At 40.6% G+C, this 17,076-nt stretch overlaps 3 protein-coding genes across 3 annotated transcripts in view; 2 read left to right on the top strand and 1 right to left on the bottom strand.

Moving 5' to 3' along the window:
* LOC107731546 (protein Jumonji-like) overlaps positions 1-10,047 on the top strand; it is a 116,438-nt gene extending 106,391 nt beyond the window's left edge. The window contains exons 7-15 of the mRNA XM_016542662.1: positions 2,670-3,912; positions 5,064-5,578; positions 7,367-7,459; positions 7,743-7,861; positions 7,970-8,040; positions 8,159-8,273; positions 9,305-9,410; positions 9,508-9,690; positions 9,913-10,047. Coding sequence (XP_016398148.1) covers positions 2,670-3,912; positions 5,064-5,578; positions 7,367-7,459; positions 7,743-7,861; positions 7,970-8,040; positions 8,159-8,273; positions 9,305-9,410; positions 9,508-9,690; positions 9,913-10,047 — 2,580 coding nt within the window. The remainder of the gene's footprint in view (positions 1-2,669; positions 3,913-5,063; positions 5,579-7,366; positions 7,460-7,742; positions 7,862-7,969; positions 8,041-8,158; positions 8,274-9,304; positions 9,411-9,507; positions 9,691-9,912) is intronic.
* Positions 10,048-10,680: 633 nt separating this feature from the next.
* LOC107731545 (protein Jumonji-like) lies at positions 10,681-12,376 on the top strand. Its single transcript, XM_016542661.1, has 2 exons — positions 10,681-10,797; positions 11,767-12,376. The coding sequence occupies exons 1-2, from the start codon at positions 10,681-10,683 to the stop codon at positions 11,947-11,949; spliced, it is 300 nt and encodes a 99-aa protein (XP_016398147.1). The 3' UTR covers positions 11,950-12,376.
* A 3,885-nt stretch (positions 12,377-16,261) lies between these two features.
* LOC107731565 (dysbindin-like) overlaps positions 16,262-17,076 on the bottom strand; it is a 39,368-nt gene continuing 38,553 nt past the window's right edge. Inside the window, exon 4 of the mRNA XM_016542681.1 lies at positions 16,262-16,560. Within this exon, the coding sequence (XP_016398167.1) occupies positions 16,262-16,560 (299 nt within the window). The remainder of the gene's footprint in view (positions 16,561-17,076) is intronic.

The raw sequence follows: 17,076 nt of genomic DNA, 5'->3' as shown, positions 1-17,076 counted from the left end.
AACCACTTAATAATAAAGGGGTTGACATTCATCCGCTGCAGTGTTTTCAAGAGAACATGAGGCTGCAGAGTGTTAAAGGCTGAAGTAAAATCTACAAACAACAGTCTGGCATAGGCCTTAGGATTCTCAAGATGTTTAGTCACTAGGTGCACTATACTGTTGATTGCATCATCAGTGCCTCTCTGGTGTTTATATGCAAACTGGTAGGTTTGCAACGGAAGGTTTGGGATGAGGTGCGTAAAAAATTAGCTAGTTCAACACACTTCAGGACAGAAACATGTCAAATGTCTTGAAACAAATTATCTGAACAATTGATGTGTGATTGTGACTCCAGGCCGTTAAATTTATTAGAGAAATAATGCACTCTTTGAACGCAAATGCTTATTGCGATAGAAAACACTGTAACGGTTTCCACTGATTAAGAAATATTTTTGTTTGCTTGGGTGGTAATATTAGGCCTATTATATTAATAGGGAAGGGGGGCCCAAAAATTTGTTTTGCCTATGTCACGAAAAGTGGTAAATCCGGCCCTGCTTACTTCCTTCCTTGTTTCCTCCAGCCTGCTCTCTGTTTCCCCTGGTTTCAAGAGGTTGCCCACGGGGACATGTCAGTGACCTGTGTTCTCTTGCCTATGTGGTTTCTCTCTCTCTTCCACATTTTCAGGCAGTCTAAATAATAGCTGGCAGCGTGCAGCAGGGCTCATCTGCACCCTGGGGCAGTGTTCTGGGATCAGTGAGCCCTCTAGTGGTCGCAGCGCTCATTACACAGAGCCAGACGTGGGATTTCTGCAGCGCAGTCGCCGCGCAAGCTCTACTCAGCATCCGGCACGTTATGCTGAGTGGGATTATCATTACAATCACATTCTGCACTCTCAGAGCCCTGCAGATGGGATGGGGCATGCCGTAGACCACTGACGTGTTATTTCAAAAGGGCGCGGGTATGATGACGGGGGGCTACATAGACGTGGCCGCAGCTGACATCATGCTACATTTGCTTACTCTACCTGCAGAGAGCATCCATCATGCCTGCCTCTGGGGCTGGAGTCTGTCGCTTTCTTTTATATTCTCCCCGTCTCCCTCCTGCCCTTTTTTTAAGCGACGACAAGGGGAAGCGATTGATGAAGGAGGTCAAATTTCAGTCCCCCTTATCTTTTAATAGCCTCTCTTTGTTGTTTTGCTGCACCTGATAGGAATACAATACAGCTGATGTCTTACTTCAAAAACACTCAGCAATCTCCTCATCTGTCCGTCAGCGAACCTCTGGCCCAGAGATCACCGCAGTCTGGACGTTTTTATTTAAATGCATCTGGAGACTTTAAAGAGGGAGAAATAAAGTGGGAGGGATGTGAGAGGGTGTGGCACAACATGTAAAGACCTATTCACAGAGCATGAATTCATCATAAGAGGCTTCACACAAAAATCAAATCAGCACAATTAAACCAACCCCTTTATATCAGGTGTGATAATTCACATTTTGACAAAAGCACCATTTTTAATTGAGCAATTCTTTGTTTTCTTTTGTTTGGTGGAAAAACTCTCTGCAGCTAGCACTTGTCAAAAGCCAAATGCAAGTAAAAATATAATTATATGGCAGTAACTTTATTAGGAACTGAAACATAATTTCCTGCAGTACACAAAAAGATAAAGAGATAAAAGAAAAAATTTCATTTATATCATTATATATTTCATTTATATCGTCACTTTTTCTTAGCTTCTAACTTTTCCTTTAGTTGAAATGAGTTAGGAACCCAGCATAGAGCTTTTGACATTGTTGGTTGCCATATATACTATTATAAACTATTCACCACAAATGTGCAAAGAAAAGTTTGTATACCTGACTGCATCATCCATATGCTATTGCATTGTTTTGATTAAAGGCTTGTCGAGGAATTTAAGCCAAATGTCAGGACTCATCCTTCCTGTGCAATGAGAGACTACTAATGTCAGGAAGCACATCATGATTATTTCACCTGGAGTTTTAGCCCACTAAAACCCTCCGGCTGCATCTTCTTTTCTTGGCTCTGTGAGATCACACACATAGGAAATCAAATCCTTTATGCCTTACCAGAAAAACAGAGCCAAAGAAAACAATGTGAAGAGAGAAGTCGAGGCTGAATGTGTTTGTAGCCTGGCATAGTCTTATTCCCATGGCGGCTGTTAAACAATGAGAGGCCGGGCGTAACTCAAGCTGCATCTGCTCTGCTGTGAAGTATATTGGAGGCCTCAGATCAGCTGAAAGCACAGCTCCTTTTATTTGGGGCATTAAAGCCAAATTTGAAAAACTTTAGTGTACTATGCTGTATAAAGCCAACTATGAATTGGTACTTGAATGGAATTTTATGATTAAACTTTACTTCTAAGGATTTTTTTGCAGCTGTTGGCACTGAATAAAACATTTCTCTCTCTCTTCTCTCCCTCTATCTAGTACACTTCCCCTCCCTCTTTCTTCCCTGCTGTTTTCTCTGGTTTGGGGTTTTTGTAACTCTGTTGTGGTCTGTGTTATTGTGTGAGCCGAGACATGCACTGTGACTGACTCAGTATGCAAATAGTCATTAGTAGATTATTCTTTGCCGTCAGGATTGAGGGGACTGTTTGAGAATTCTCACCGTTCCTTAGTAAGTTGCATTGATCCACTTTATGTAACATGATGATATTTTCTGTTCACTTTAGGTCTCGAAAGTAAATGGACTCACACGGGCATCATCAGTCGGCAAGCATACGGCCGGTGCCAAAAAGTCGAAAGACTTCCGTCTGCCGTCCAAAACTGTGAAGTACACAGCCACCGTGACCAAGGGCCACGTCACCTACACCAAAGCAAAACGAGAACTGGTTAAGAAAGCCAAACTCGACCACAGCAAGCACGCTGCTTCTGCTGGCCTTCATGCTTACAGCAACAACCACCACCATCATTCTCATCATCCAACCAGCAACGGCCGTGGCCGGCCCCAGCTCTCTCACTCAGGAAAAGCCCAAAGTATCAATGCAAAAACCCGCAAACAGGTGCTATTATCGAACGGGGTGCATAAGATGAGTAATGGGGGCCGGCCTAATGGCAGGCTTAATGGACGCCACAGTGCCAGGGAAGAGGAGGAAGATGGCCGGCAAGTGCGGCAGGGACTGCGGAACTCTAAACGCAGAAGTGACGCCATTACGATGCTTGGAGCTAGAACTGAGAGTGACAAGGTTAAGACTAAGCTGCCTGTTTCTGAGGTTAAGAAAGCTAAACTGCAGACTAGCCCACTGGAAACTCGCAGCAAGAAGGCCCTGGGTCAGTTCAAGCCCCCTAACGCCTTCACTATTGCACATAGTATCACTGAAATGGCCGCCTTCCCTACTCAGAAAATGGGTCCTGCCCCTCCTCCATCTCCCCCTGCTGCTCCCACCTCCCCAACCATGCCCCAGAATCCCGCTACCCCTGAGCCAGCACGTCAGCGGCCCAAACGCGCCTCTGCTGGCAAACTGATGTTCATCAGACAAGCACAGCAGAGGGTCCAAACTAACCCGGCCCTCAACCGGACCACATCCACTACCTCAACCAGCAAATCCTTCAAACCAGCAGAGCCCACACACATGCCTCCACCACGGCCGGACAGAGACAGGGAGAGGAGAAGGGCAGGGTGGGCGCCCCTGGGGGAGGTGCCCATTTTCAAGCCCAGCTCCAGGGAGTTTCAGGACCCTTTGGTGTACCTTGACTCAGTTCGGGAACGGGCAGATTCGTCTGGACTGTGCAGAGTGTCGCCTCCTCCTGACTGGAGGCCAGAGTGCAAACTCAATGATGACATGCGTTTTGTGACACAGGTTCAGCGCATCCACAAGCTGGGTCGGCGCTGGGGCCCCAATGTTCAGAAACTGGCCTGCATTAAGAAGCACCTCAAATCTCAGGGCATCTCAATGGACGAGCCACCACTTATAGGTGAGTCCACTTAAAACTTTATGATTACAACTGCTTTTGTTGGTATAGGGCAGAATTTCTTAAATCTACAGGTCCACTGTATTAGCGCAAACTTTCCTACCTGCAATTTTCTAATAACTCTGAAGACCTTATTTAGCTTGCTCCAGTATTTTTGTTTGGGATTGGAGTTAAGCTCTGCAGGGCTGTCACCCTCCAGGGTTGGATTTGAGGAACCCTGTTATAGGGGCTAGGGCAACTCTTCTTCTGGAGGGGTCAATGCGCTGCAGATTTTAGCTCCAACTCTAATCAAACCTATCTGAACAATCTAAACAAGATAACTTCTCAGGATAAATTTTAGACTGGTGTGGGCTTCGTATGTTTGCGAACAGTGGCCCTTCAGGAGCGCCATTGCCCATTTCTGCGCTTCAGTTACGATTGCAGCAATTACTGTAGCTCTGTTGCCCTGTGCATGTGTAAATGTAATTGCATATCAGCCTGTCAACATTTTTCTTAAGTGAATAAAGGGGTGAGAGACAATTTGTATGTAAACCGACCAGTGAATAGCCTCATGGTCCATTCTTAACTTATGTTGTCAAGTCTCTTGTCTGCCAGGAGTTGGGAAACCATATGTCGAACCAATCACCCATTTCTCCAGAACTTGTCGAGCACAGTTACAAGTTTATGAGGTTTTAAAGCAGCCCTGCACCATTGCTTTACTTCAGAATCCTGTGTGCTGTTTGAGGACCCAGTCAGAATATATGGTTGAAATAAATGTTTATTGAGCCTGTTGGAATGCCGCCGGTATGCTGCAATAATTCCTACGAGAGTTTTAAACTCTTGGTCATTGACCTGTGTTGGTGCTCACTCTCCCTCAGTTCCTTAGCTCACTTTCTCCAGTCTTTATGGTTTGTTGTGTTTCAAAAGACAAATAAAGATGCCACACCATTTCTCTGCTAGCATGTTTAGAGAATTAATGAGCTGCGAAATGTAATGAATTGTAATTCTGGAGCTGTCAATACTCATTTGGCAGCAGATGGTGCAGTGTGTCCTAGTTGCAGTGGTTTAGTTGAGTTATGTTTGGAAACGATACATTAACTTTCAATATACTTTCCTAATGTACAGTGCATTAAACATTCACAATAATCTCTTCCCTCTCATTGTCACCCCTTCAGGTGGCTGTGAAGTAGATCTGGCTCGTTTTTCTGAGCTGGTCTGCGACATGGGTGGAATGCAGCAGGTGATGGACCTGAAAAAATGGAGCCGGTTGGCCGACCTGCTTCGCATTCCCAAATCAGCACAGGACCGTCTGGCCAAGCTCCAGGAGGCCTACCTCCAGTACCTGCTCTCTTATGACCTGCTCTCTCCCGAGGAGCACCGGCAACTGGAGCAGGAGGTGCTGGCAGAAAAGGAAGCTCTGGAACGCAAGCGGGGACCCCTGGAGGGCCACTCGGATATCGGCCAGCGGACTCTGGCTCTTCCCCGTTACGAACCCAAGAATGGGCTCACCGGCCTCAACCACCGCAATGGCTTTCGCAATCACAACAAAGAGCCAGATAACCAGCGGCAGGCCGGCCGCCGCAGACTGTTTGCTCAAGAAAAGAAGGGGGAAAAAGTGGACATTGATGAGGCAGTTGAGGAGGCAGAAGATGAAGGTGTTCTCAGTGACCAGCACAAATGTATATACAAGGTAAGGGATGTGATAGACGCACCTACTGCTTTGATAATGGCAGTCATAAAGCTTATCAGCATGTTAACGTTATTGTGTTTCCTTTGGGATTTGTCATTTGTATGTGTCAAACTTCTTTTATTCACTATATTCACTCAGACTGGCAGATGTGCCATTTCCTCAGGTAATGAAGTGTTTAGAGAGAGCATAGAGGGCTCACCGCTGAGCTGCCAGAGAATGTGCCAGAATTTCAAGCGTGATGACAATGTTTGCCTGTACACTGAACACAGAGCCACACTGCTGGGAAAGAAAAGAGGAAGGCTTAATACGTGATGTGTTTTGGGTTTTAATGCTGCCGAGGTTGGCTCTACAGTGGTTGATGGTTGTGTCTCTATGCTGTGCTCTGCATCACAGATCTGAGTTTCATTTCAGAGCTATGACCTGCTAAGCTGCCAGTATGAGTGTCTATTTTGTTCCTCAGACAGATTTAAAGGTTCAAAACACCATAGATCTATTACAAACTCTAGTGAGCTGCCTGCCTGGGCAATATTTTAGACATCATAGACGTGCTTCTGACTTGAAGCTAAATTATAGTGCTTTGAGATCCCATTTTGGCTAAAATTAGTCTCAGCAGTGTATGCACGTTTTTTCTTCTGTGCATTTATCTGCAGAGACTTTTCATTTTACACATTTTGTTTTAAAACACAGCATTTATGTATGCAATGCATTTGTGTTTATTAGAATGTCAGTTTATTAGCTTAGCATGCTAGCATGAGGCTGTTTTAGAATCAGCTGTGAAATTAAATAACGTGTGTGTGTGTGTGTGTGTGGTTCAGGTGAAGAGCACTTTTCGCACAACCTGTCTGCTGCCCATAAAAAGTGTTTAAATTCAGTCACTTGTGAAGTTTAATTTTGGTTAACATGCTGCAGTTGAACATAGATTACCAATATAAAAAGTGAAGCAGAAAAATGGGTCAGAGTTTGTGTGGCTCTTGTGTTTGAAAGAGGACCAGTGGTAAAGAGGACTGTGACTGTGGGTGGGTGGGTATCGGTGAGAGTGGCTGTTGTGTGAGAGGGTTTGTTCCCAGGCCCTCAGCTCCTGGTGTATGTGAGGCTGAGTTCTTAGTTATAGTCTATGTAAGGTGACTCCGTCTGCCTCACCAGTCCTATAAAAATACCCCGCTGTCACTTATAGCACCCCGTATGTCTGTCTGTGTGTTGTTGTCTGAGGTAACACTCTCTGCTGGGCGGTATGGTGAGAGTGGGCCTCTTCACAGAATGGTGCCTGCATATAGGTCACAGCTCAGCTCACCCCCCCCCCACACACACACACTGCACTCTGTTCATCTCCAGTGAGGTACCTGGCAATTGTCTCTGTCTATAGTTATCAGTGCTGTCATGCGGTTGAAGAGTGAGCGTTTTTCAAGTTGTGCTGTGGCACTTAAGAAGAATTTGTGATGGACAACTTGTGAAACAGTGACTGGGTAAAACTGCAACACTTCTCTTGATAGTTATTTATAAGACGGAAAAGAAGTACTGCCATTAAAATAAAAGAAGACAAAAAGCAAGTCTATCACCTCGACCAACTCATAAAAAAACAAGTTTTAGCCTTAATTTAAGCAGAAGAAGCCACATTTATGGTAGCATAAGATGGAACTTAATGATAATTTGACAGATGTTATGTTATCGTAAGCTTGTTTTTGAGAGCTGCCTGCAGCCGTTTCCAAGATGGCTGCCAAACAAACAAACAGCTTATGCCACTGATTATTTTGCCATTTTTCTTACTGTTTACTGTTTTTTTTTTTTCAGGGGAGATCGGTATCTTTGACCACCTTTTACAGAATAGCAAGAAATACTATGCTGATGTGCTTCAACAAAGAGCCTGGGGCTGCTGAAGTTGAGGTACACGCAAACAACTTCCTGTATTTTAACCTTTCGCCAGACGTAAATGTGTACAGTGTAATATGTTACTACATTATTGGTGTAAAATGTTGACCCTAGTGACCAGCATTTCTTAGGTATAATAATAGCTGCTCTATGACAAATTGTCTTTAAATAGCATGTACTTTGTGTTGCATATTTTATAAGCATATCCTGTGACAGTTGTATCCTTGTATCCTGTCATATTTCCTTATTTCATGCCTTCTCTCTTCATCGCACATCTGTCCTGCTTTTCTTTATATAGCAAGATTATTGGCGGATAGTGGAGCAGAGGGACTGCCATGTAGCAGTGCATTATGGGAAAGTGGACACAAACACACATGGAAGCGGCTTCCCTGTGGGCAAGTCCGAACCCTTCTCCAAGTAAGAGCTGCTTTCATTTGAGATGAATTAAAGGCATGATGGGAGGATGTATTACCGTTTATAAAAATGATGCTACTATAAGCTCTCTTTTTCTCTCTGTCGCTGCAGGCATGGATGGAACCTCAATGTCCTTCCCAATAACTCTGGATCCATTCTGCGCCATCTTGGTGCTGTGCCTGGTGAGTCCACTACTGTTGTCAGTAGCAGGAAGTACACTTCTCTCCACATCATGTAAAGCTCCTTTGCTGAATAAGTCATCACTCCCTCTCTGTCTCTCTTTCTCTTTCTCTCTCACAGGGGTGACTGTTCCCTGGCTGAACATCGGCATGGTCTTTTCTACCTCATGCTGGTCACAAGACCAAAACCGCCTTCCATACATTGATTACTTACACACTGGTGCTGATTGCATTTGGTGAGTTTTTGTTCCCAGGTACTGTCAAGAAATTAATTTAGAAATGAATTGATGAATTTAAATAATTGAATTGAACATGTGTCCCATAAACTAGCATTGGAGTGTTAGATGATTAATGTAACAACATAAGATAAATTCAAAAGTAAGTATTGATTGATTGATTGATTGAAAATAAAAAGTACTAATAAAAAAAAAACTAATAAAATAATATAGAATAATTAATGATTAAAATATTTGGCAAATTTTATTATTGATAATTTGCATTATGAGTTGTGTATATATAACATTATATATATATATATATATATATATATTTCATGAAAATATATAAAGGTCCAAAAATGTAACAAAAGATTATTCTTTTCTTTAACAAAACATTGTAAAATGTACAAATAGTTTGTTCCTTTGTATAGAATCGCGTTTTGTTCAGTGAATCTTGTTCATTATTATTTATTTTTAGATACATTCAGTGTAATTTTAGTATTATTTAAAAATATTCTGAATCTGTTTTTATTTTTCTGTTTTCAGTTTTCATTTTCATTTTATAGTTTAAGCAATTTGGTTGTGTTTTTGTCATTTTTATCAGTTTTAGTAATTTTAGTACTTCATCTTAAACTTATTTCAATTAGTTGCCAAGGCAACACTTCAAATTTTGAAGTTTTATTTTATTTTATTGTTTTGGCAACTTTATTTTGATTACCAAAATAATTTTTAATAGTTTGTTAACAGTAACACTGTTGACTAAATGTCATTTCAGTGTAAAATTGTACATTTTGCTAATGTCTTTCCTAACTCAGCTGTGTTGTAAAGATCAGCTCCTCTAGTGGGCGCAGTATTCCATAAAACACACTGTGCATTCCACTCACGCCAGTCAGCTGTTTGTTTTATGTTTGTTTTTTTTTATGTGCATGACTCATCGTAATACAGCCAAGGCCTGTTTCCATGGCAACAAAGCTGGTTTAGGACTGCACTGTTGTCTTATGTCAACCAAACAATGACACTGACAGGAAGTTCTGCCCGTCCCATTACAGGTATTCTATTCCTGCTGAGGAAAAGACAAAGCTTGATAAAGTGGTGCACACACTGCTACAGGCCAACGGCACGCCGGGACTGGAAATGCTGGAGAAGAACATTATGGTAAGATATTGTAAATAAAAATAGTATGACCTTTTTGTGGAGTTGTATTTCATTGCATACACAGAACATAAACATGCATGTCTCTGCTTTTCTCCAGATTTCTCCAGAGGTGCTTTGTCGTGAGGGGATCAAGGTCCACCGCACGGTCCAGCAGAGCGGGCAGTTTGTGGTGGTGTTCCCCGGTGCATTCGTGTCCAGGGTGTGCTGTGGCTACAGTGTGTCTGAAACTGTGCACTTTGCCACGCCACAGTGGATGAACCTGGGCTACGAGGCTGCTAAGGTGAGTCTTTCACATTTCCACATCCGCCTGTTGGACCTATAGACATTTAGTAGGAGATGTTTAGAAGAAGCTCCACATGTTTGGCCACACCACAGTGGATGAACCTGGGCTACGAGGCTGCTAAGGTGAGTCTTTCACATTTCCACATCCGCCTGTGGGACCTATAGACGTTTACTAGGAGATGTTTAGAAGACGCTCTGCGTGTTTGCTCTTCTCTTGCAGGACCTGAAATACAGACACATAGCAAAACCCTTCTCTATGGAGAAGCTACTCTACCAGATCGCCACAGTCGAGGCCAAACGAGAAAACAGACTTGTGCTCAGTACAATCTCTTCTCTTCTCAAAGATCTCAGGTGAGCACTGGAAACCCACCCAATGATTAAATTCTCAGACACCACTGCTTTGGTTTTGGGGGCCCAATATCCTCATCTTTGATGACTATTTTGACTCTTTAGGATTTTTTTCTTTTACAAAGCATTACTGCTGCCCATAATTGAATTAACAACTGTTCCCAAAAAATTATTATCTGGACCTGGGAAGGAAATCTAGAAACCGGACCTCTTGGTCCTCTAACTAGAATTGAATGTATAAACTTCTATTTTTTTCTATTTCTATATATATATTAACTTCTAATTTTATTGAAATATTTTAATATATTGTCAATTTAAAAAAAAAAAGTATATGATCTATACAATACTGTACTATACTACAAATCACAATAACGCCTACAGTATATGTATTAACTTTTTTAATCTATTCTACAGTGTTATTTAATGTCCTTTTTTATTAGTAAAACACTGATTTTCATAGTAGTTTTGTCAGTGTGCGTTTGTCAGTGTGTGTCTTTTATTGTCACTGTGTTCTACACAGTTCTAGATTTGGGTCACAGCTGTAATTTACCTCCAGTGCTGATAATTCACATTCAGTCATCACTGACACAAGAATTACAGAGCGATGAAATGATTTTAATTGAGCTAATGGTTGTTGTTAATGCTGCAGGTAGTGCAGGAGAATGAAAATGTGGTGTTCTGTCTGGAGTGTGCGCTGCACTACGTGGAGAAACACAAAAGCAGCCGCGGCCTCAAGATGATGTACCGCTATGATGAGGTAAACACACATGATCAGAAACATGCCTGCAGGGGGAGCTGTTGAGACGCTTCTGCTTAAAGGACCCTCCGGGGTTCATCAACCCTCCTAAATGGACTGTTGCTGTCCCTTCATAAAATATTGCGCTCTGGCAAAGTAATAAACGTTTGGGAAACATATGTCCACATGCAAATGCGTTTATGTGGATTCAGTGTTGTTTTACAGTTTTTGTCATTTGCTTTTGTTCAATTCTCAAATGAAAAGATTTCTATTTCAAATAAATGCTGTTCTTGTGAACTTTCAGTTTATCCACGAATCCTAAAAAACGTGTCACAGTTTCCACAAAAATGTTAAGTAGCAAAAACATTGATAATAAAAAACTAATTAACTGAGCACCATTAATAATCAATACAATGAAACACCGAATCAGTATATTTGAATGATTTCTGAAGGATCATGTGACACTGAAGACTGGAGTAATGATGCTGAAAATTCAGCTTTGCATCACAGGAATAAATTACATTTTAAAAATATATTCAAATAGAAAACAGTTATTTTGAATAACATTTCACAATATTACTGTTTGTACTGCATTTTTAATCAAATAAAGGCAGTCTTGGTGTGCATAAGAGACTTCTTTCAAAAACATTGTTTCAAACTTAGTGTAAGTATATACAATAAAGTAGAACAAAAATGAATTTTTTTAATATATAAAAATATTTCCAGTGTTAACTGAAACTCAACATTTTGATCAGTACATCTCACACAATGAAAAAAAAAAGGTTCTTTTACTGACAAAATAACTGGGTTTTGAAGCATAAATGAATTGTTTTGGGTTACTACTTTTGGCAATTGCATTCACAGTTTGAATTCTGAGACTGTTTCAATAAATGAGCCAAAGGGATTGACAAGAACTGCAGTACCAAAGTATGTCATGTCACCTTTTTCACAATGGTCTCTCCCTGTCTTTGTCTCTGTTTGGCCCCTCAGGAGCAGATCAACAGTTTGGTGAATCAGGTGTGTGGTAAAGCCCTGGTGAGAAGCATGGCTAATGGCTGTAATGGCTCCAGCCCCACCAAACCGCCCGCCAAGCGCGGCCCCCGCAAGAGATCCACTGTGGAGCTGTCCCTGACCCATCTGTCCAAAAGTGCCGCCGCCGCTGCTGTCTCGTGAGAAACGCCGCCCGGCCGCCTACGTCAGCCAATCGATTTCCTCTCCCTCTCTTCATATAATTTGTGTCTTTTATCACCCACATAGCAGGGCAGAGTTTCCTGTGTTGAAAGGAGGCTGCCTTTTTTGCACTAGCGCACTAGTTTGTATTCACCAGATGTTTGATAGCATTAAGAGACATGGTCCCAGGTGTGCATATCACTGACAGGTGTGAGTATGATGTCATCCTTTCTGCCTGAACCCTCTTCCTCCTTGTCTTTGGCCCCCATGACTGCACACACATGCTCCTCCTGAACTGTGAACCTTGGGACAAATGGGTGCTTCTCTCCTGGTTTTTCCAGGCCCCTTTCCTTTGAATGTTGGTGCTCGATGGAGCTGCCCGAGAACGTTTTGTTCTATTTGGTTTATGTTCATTGTTTCATTTGGGTTTTGTTTTGCTGTTTGCTTTGCTTTTTGTTTTATTTTGGGTTTTGGTGTTTTTGTTTTTTTGGTTTTGTTTTGTTTATTCTTTCATTTTGTTAATTGTTTTGGGTTACTACTTTTGGCAATTGCATTCACAGTTTGAATTCTGAGACTGTTTCAATAAATGAGCCAAAGGGATTGACAAGAACTAAAGTACCAAAGTATGTCATGTCACCTTTTTCACAATGGTCTCTCCCTGTCTTTGTCTCTGTTTGGCCCCTCAGGAGCAGATCAACAGTTTGGTGAATCAGGTGTGTGGTAAAGCCCTGGTGAGAAGCATGGCTAATGGCTGTAATGGCTCCAGCCCCACCAAACCGCCCGCCAAGCGCGGCCCCCGCAAGAGATCCACTGTGGAGCTGTCCCTGACCCATCTGTCCAAAAGTGCCGCCGCCGCTGCTGTCTCGTGAGAAACGCCGCCCGGCCGCCTACGTCAGCCAATCGATTTCCTCTCCCTCTCTTCATATAATTTGTGTCTTTTATCACCCACATAGCAGGGCAGAGTTTCCTGTGTTGAAAGGAGGCTGCCTTTTTTGCACTAGCGCACTAGTTTGTATTCACCAGATGTTTGATAGCATTAAGAGACATGGTCCCAGGTGTGCATATCACTGACAGGTGTGAGTATGATGTCATCCTTTCTGCCTGAACCCTCTTCCTCCTTGTCTTTGGCCCCCATGACTGCACACACATGCTCCTCCTGAACTGTGAACCTTGGGACAAATGGGTGCTTCTCTCCTGGTTTTTCCAGGCCCCTTTCCTTTGAATGTTGGTGCTCGATGGAGCTGCCCGAGAACGTTTTGTTCTATTTGGTTTATGTTCATTGTTTCATTTGGGTTTTGTTTTGCTGTTTGCTTTGCTTTTTGTTTTATTTTGGGTTTTGGTGTTTTTGTTTTTGTTTTGTTTATTCTTTCATTTTGTTTTTGTTTTGGTGTTTGCTTTGTTTTTTTGTTTTTTTGTTCATTGTTTCATTTTGGTTTTGTTTTGTTGTTTGCTTTTTTTGTTTAGTTTAGTTGTTTTTGTTTTTTTGCTTTTTGTTTATTGTTTCATTTTGTTTGGGTGTTTGCTTTGTTTTTTGTTGCATTTTGTTTTGTTTTGGTTTTGTTGTGTTTTTGTGTGTGTGTGTTTTAGTTTGTTTTGTTTCATTTTGTTTTATGACATCACATTTGTTTTGATTTGAATTCATTTAGTCCCCATGCAGCTCCTCTGCGGAAGACGCAGCTCTAAAGACAGTAAACACTTGAAATTTTGCTTGTTTTAATATCGTTTTTTTTTTTTAAAGAGGAAGTACTGTTTGTTTTTATTTCGACTGGTTTTAATTTCACACTTTCCTCTGTGGATTCGGGGGAACGTTGGTTTCTCTGGCAGCGGGTCAGGCTGTACTTGAGGAAGTGGGTGTTAGGGATTGAATGAGTGGGTCCCGTCCCGGCAGTGAGAGGGGTTCCTCCCACGCTGACGCTTACGAGCGATAACTGTGCCTGATGTTTAGCGGGGAGATCTTTCTTTATTTTGGTGCTGTTTTTTTTTTTCTGTATATCAATACAAAAAAAGGTAATAAAAAGCAGTGCTGTTCGCTAGACTTCTTATCCCACAGGATGGAAGAAGCCAGAGGCTTTTTCTGCTTCTAGATGTGCAATCGTGTCAACATTCCATTCTTCCAGACTTATTGATTCATCTGTAACAGTTAACATTAATTATTATATTATATTATTGTAATTATTATATTTTGTGTTTTTGACTTTTTATTTTCTCTTTTGTTCTGTGCTATGTCGAGTTAGAGCCACTATTCAGAGGGTGTAAAATGTGAAATACAAGTCCATTTTTTTCTTTATTGTTATTGTTTTATTTTGTTCTGTCTTTTCCTTTTTGCAGAAGTATCATTGTTTTAAAGAAACTTAAGAAAATCACCTTTTTGTACATAATCTTGTAAATGTCTTTAATACTTGAGCCTTTGTTGGAGTGACAGAAGGAAAGGACAGATAGATGGATGATGTCAGATGAAGAAAAGCCTTACATTTCAGTTTCTTCAGCTGTGGGAGTTTGATGCGTACAGGGTTGCTCTGGTAATGTGTATAAATTTTAAGTGCTGCTTACATCACTGAGGACTAAGATACGGAGTCGCGATTTCCCCCTAGTTTTGTTTTTTAGGTTTAATTTTTTAAAGAAAAGGGAAAAAATACTTTCACAAAAAAAGGTTTTTACATTTTCATTACTGAAAATTCAGCATAGTAGCTACTCATGTTGCACTGAGCTTGCCAGTGGTGACTGTCAAGGAAAAAAAAAAAAAAAACTATAATCCAGTTTGTTGGTGGTTGCCCTGGACAGAAGACTGAACTGTTTTAGGAGTATTTAATGAAAACCAAATCGGGTGTTTTCAACAAACAAAACAAAAAAATTATATAAAAAAAAAAACGGCGGTTGTCAAGTTTTTATGGCCTTACGATGTATTTTATTCAGAATTTTTTGTTGTTTTTGTTCCTTTTTCTACAATATGAGAGATTTGCTCATGGTCAGGCAAGTTAATTTATTAGCACTGTCTTTCATGTTGGTTATATTGCCTGTTTTATTTTGTTTTTTGTTTTGTTTTTTATTTACTTTTTTTCAATTTGTACTTAAGGTTTAATAAAAACTCATGGACAATTCACTGTCAGTCTGTGCTCTTTGTTACTGAACTTTATTTTGGTTTAAAGGGGAATGTGTTGAACAAGGGAATCTTTTCTGACACATGGACCCCCACACTCTCAGATGGCCTTGGTACAACTTCATAAAATTTACTGTATAATTTATACATTTACATTTAATCATTTAGAAGACGCTTTTATCCAAAGCGACTTACAAATGAGGGTAATAGAAGCAATCATTAATTTTTATTAATGTTATTAATGAATTGCAGGTTAATCACAGTTAAATATACATTTTGAAATAATAATAATTGTAATAATATGTCTTTAAAATATGTCATTATTTTTTTATGCTTGTATCTGTAGTAGTATTAATCGTGTTTGTAGTACTACTATAATAATTGATATAATTTAAATAATTTAAAAAATAATAATACCTGTCTTTAAAATGTTCATGTTATAAGTAATTAATGTTATTAAAAAAATACTTTTTTACGAATCATTTTGAAAAATATTTAAATGTTTAAAAATAATACTTGTGTTTTTGAAATTTTAATTTTATAGGTTTACTAAATTTAGTAATAGTAATTCTTGTTCTAAAAAATACTTCAGTGAGTTTTTATTCAACTATTATACTCTTTAGTACTAATAGATGTTCTCTAAATTTTGCTATATAAATAACCCTGATCATGACCTAGTACTGTAGAGTGACAATTGTTTTTGTTGTTGTTATTACTGTAGTAGTAATAACAACAACAAAAACAATTGTCACTCTACAGACTCTCTACGGACCCCTGGTGTCAAATCCTTGTGCTAGACCAATTAGACAACTTTGTGAAAAGTACACAGAATAATCTTTTTTTTTATTCATATTTTACCAGTTAAATATCTACTTCCACTGATTTTAAATTAATTTTACTCCTGCATCTCCACATTGTTTTCCCAGGTGTAGAAACATGCTTGCAATGTGAAGTACTGAAGCTTGGCTCAGAGCCTAAATTATGGTGTTTTCATCATAATTATCAAAGTCATACTCTGGTGAGTCAGAGGCCTCTAAAGCATTATCGATTCTATACATGAGACAGACACGTACCTCATGACATAAACGTCACACTTGAATACATTTTTGAACATTTGTGATCTAAAACCATCTGGGAATACTCTAGATCTGGATTTACAAGATATGAAACTGATCAAACTAGTTTGTAGAGTGAAAGGAATAGAATTAGAAAATGTTTTCAGGATGAGCTGCTGCTCTCACAGTTCTTGATTGGCTGGTTTTGTTCTCTTTCGGGTAACGTGGCATCTGCCTCGACCTCTTCCTGATCTGGCTGGATGAGTGGAGAGCCGCGGATGGCTGCTGGTCCCCTCTCATCATCTGCATCATCATCATGGTCGTCCTCCTCTTCCCCCGCCTCCGTGTCCTGGCTGGCTGAGTCCGTGCAGGTGGAGGACAACGATGCCAGCTTGTGTCTCAGGTCGGCCTGTGTGGGCACCTGAAGAGTGATCTCAGAGGTGAACGACTCCACGTCCGGACCTGAAAGAGAATCATTCAGACAGGAAGAAGGGAAGGGGTCAGGAATGCAAATTTCTCTTGAAAAGTCAGACATTGATCAGGCAATGTTCAGGTTACTGGAGTTCTGTTCCAAAACCTAGTAAGCTGCCTACAGCTGCGTTGTAATGTACTGTTGCTCTGCAAAATTTTGTGGGCTAATTCCAGTCATTTCAATAGGAATCCACACAATGTGGAGTTTCACATAAAGAATCTCCACACAGATGCAAAATCACTGTGCTGACCAACAGAAAGCTGCTTAGTTTGAAAGTCACTTCTATGTGAGTTGTGCTTCATGCATCACTACACTATTGACAATGAAAAATTGATCATTTTTGTCCCCAAATTTTCATCTAAATTAAGCTAATGGGACCACAACCTTCGTGAAATTTTGTGGGCAATAGTGTAACAATGAAACACCCCTTACTCAGATCCCAAAAATGAATTGATGGACTGGAGTGGTGTGGATTACTTGTGGACTACTGAGATGTTTTTATCAGC

Source organism: Sinocyclocheilus rhinocerous, unplaced genomic scaffold, assembly GCF_001515625.1.
Source record: "Sinocyclocheilus rhinocerous isolate Xijiao unplaced genomic scaffold, SAMN03320098_v1.1 scaffold429, whole genome shotgun sequence".
Taxonomy (NCBI): domain Eukaryota; kingdom Metazoa; phylum Chordata; class Actinopteri; order Cypriniformes; family Cyprinidae; genus Sinocyclocheilus; species Sinocyclocheilus rhinocerous.
Note: the sequence above shows the minus strand (reverse complement) of the source record. Positions and strands in the feature narration are given on the sequence as shown.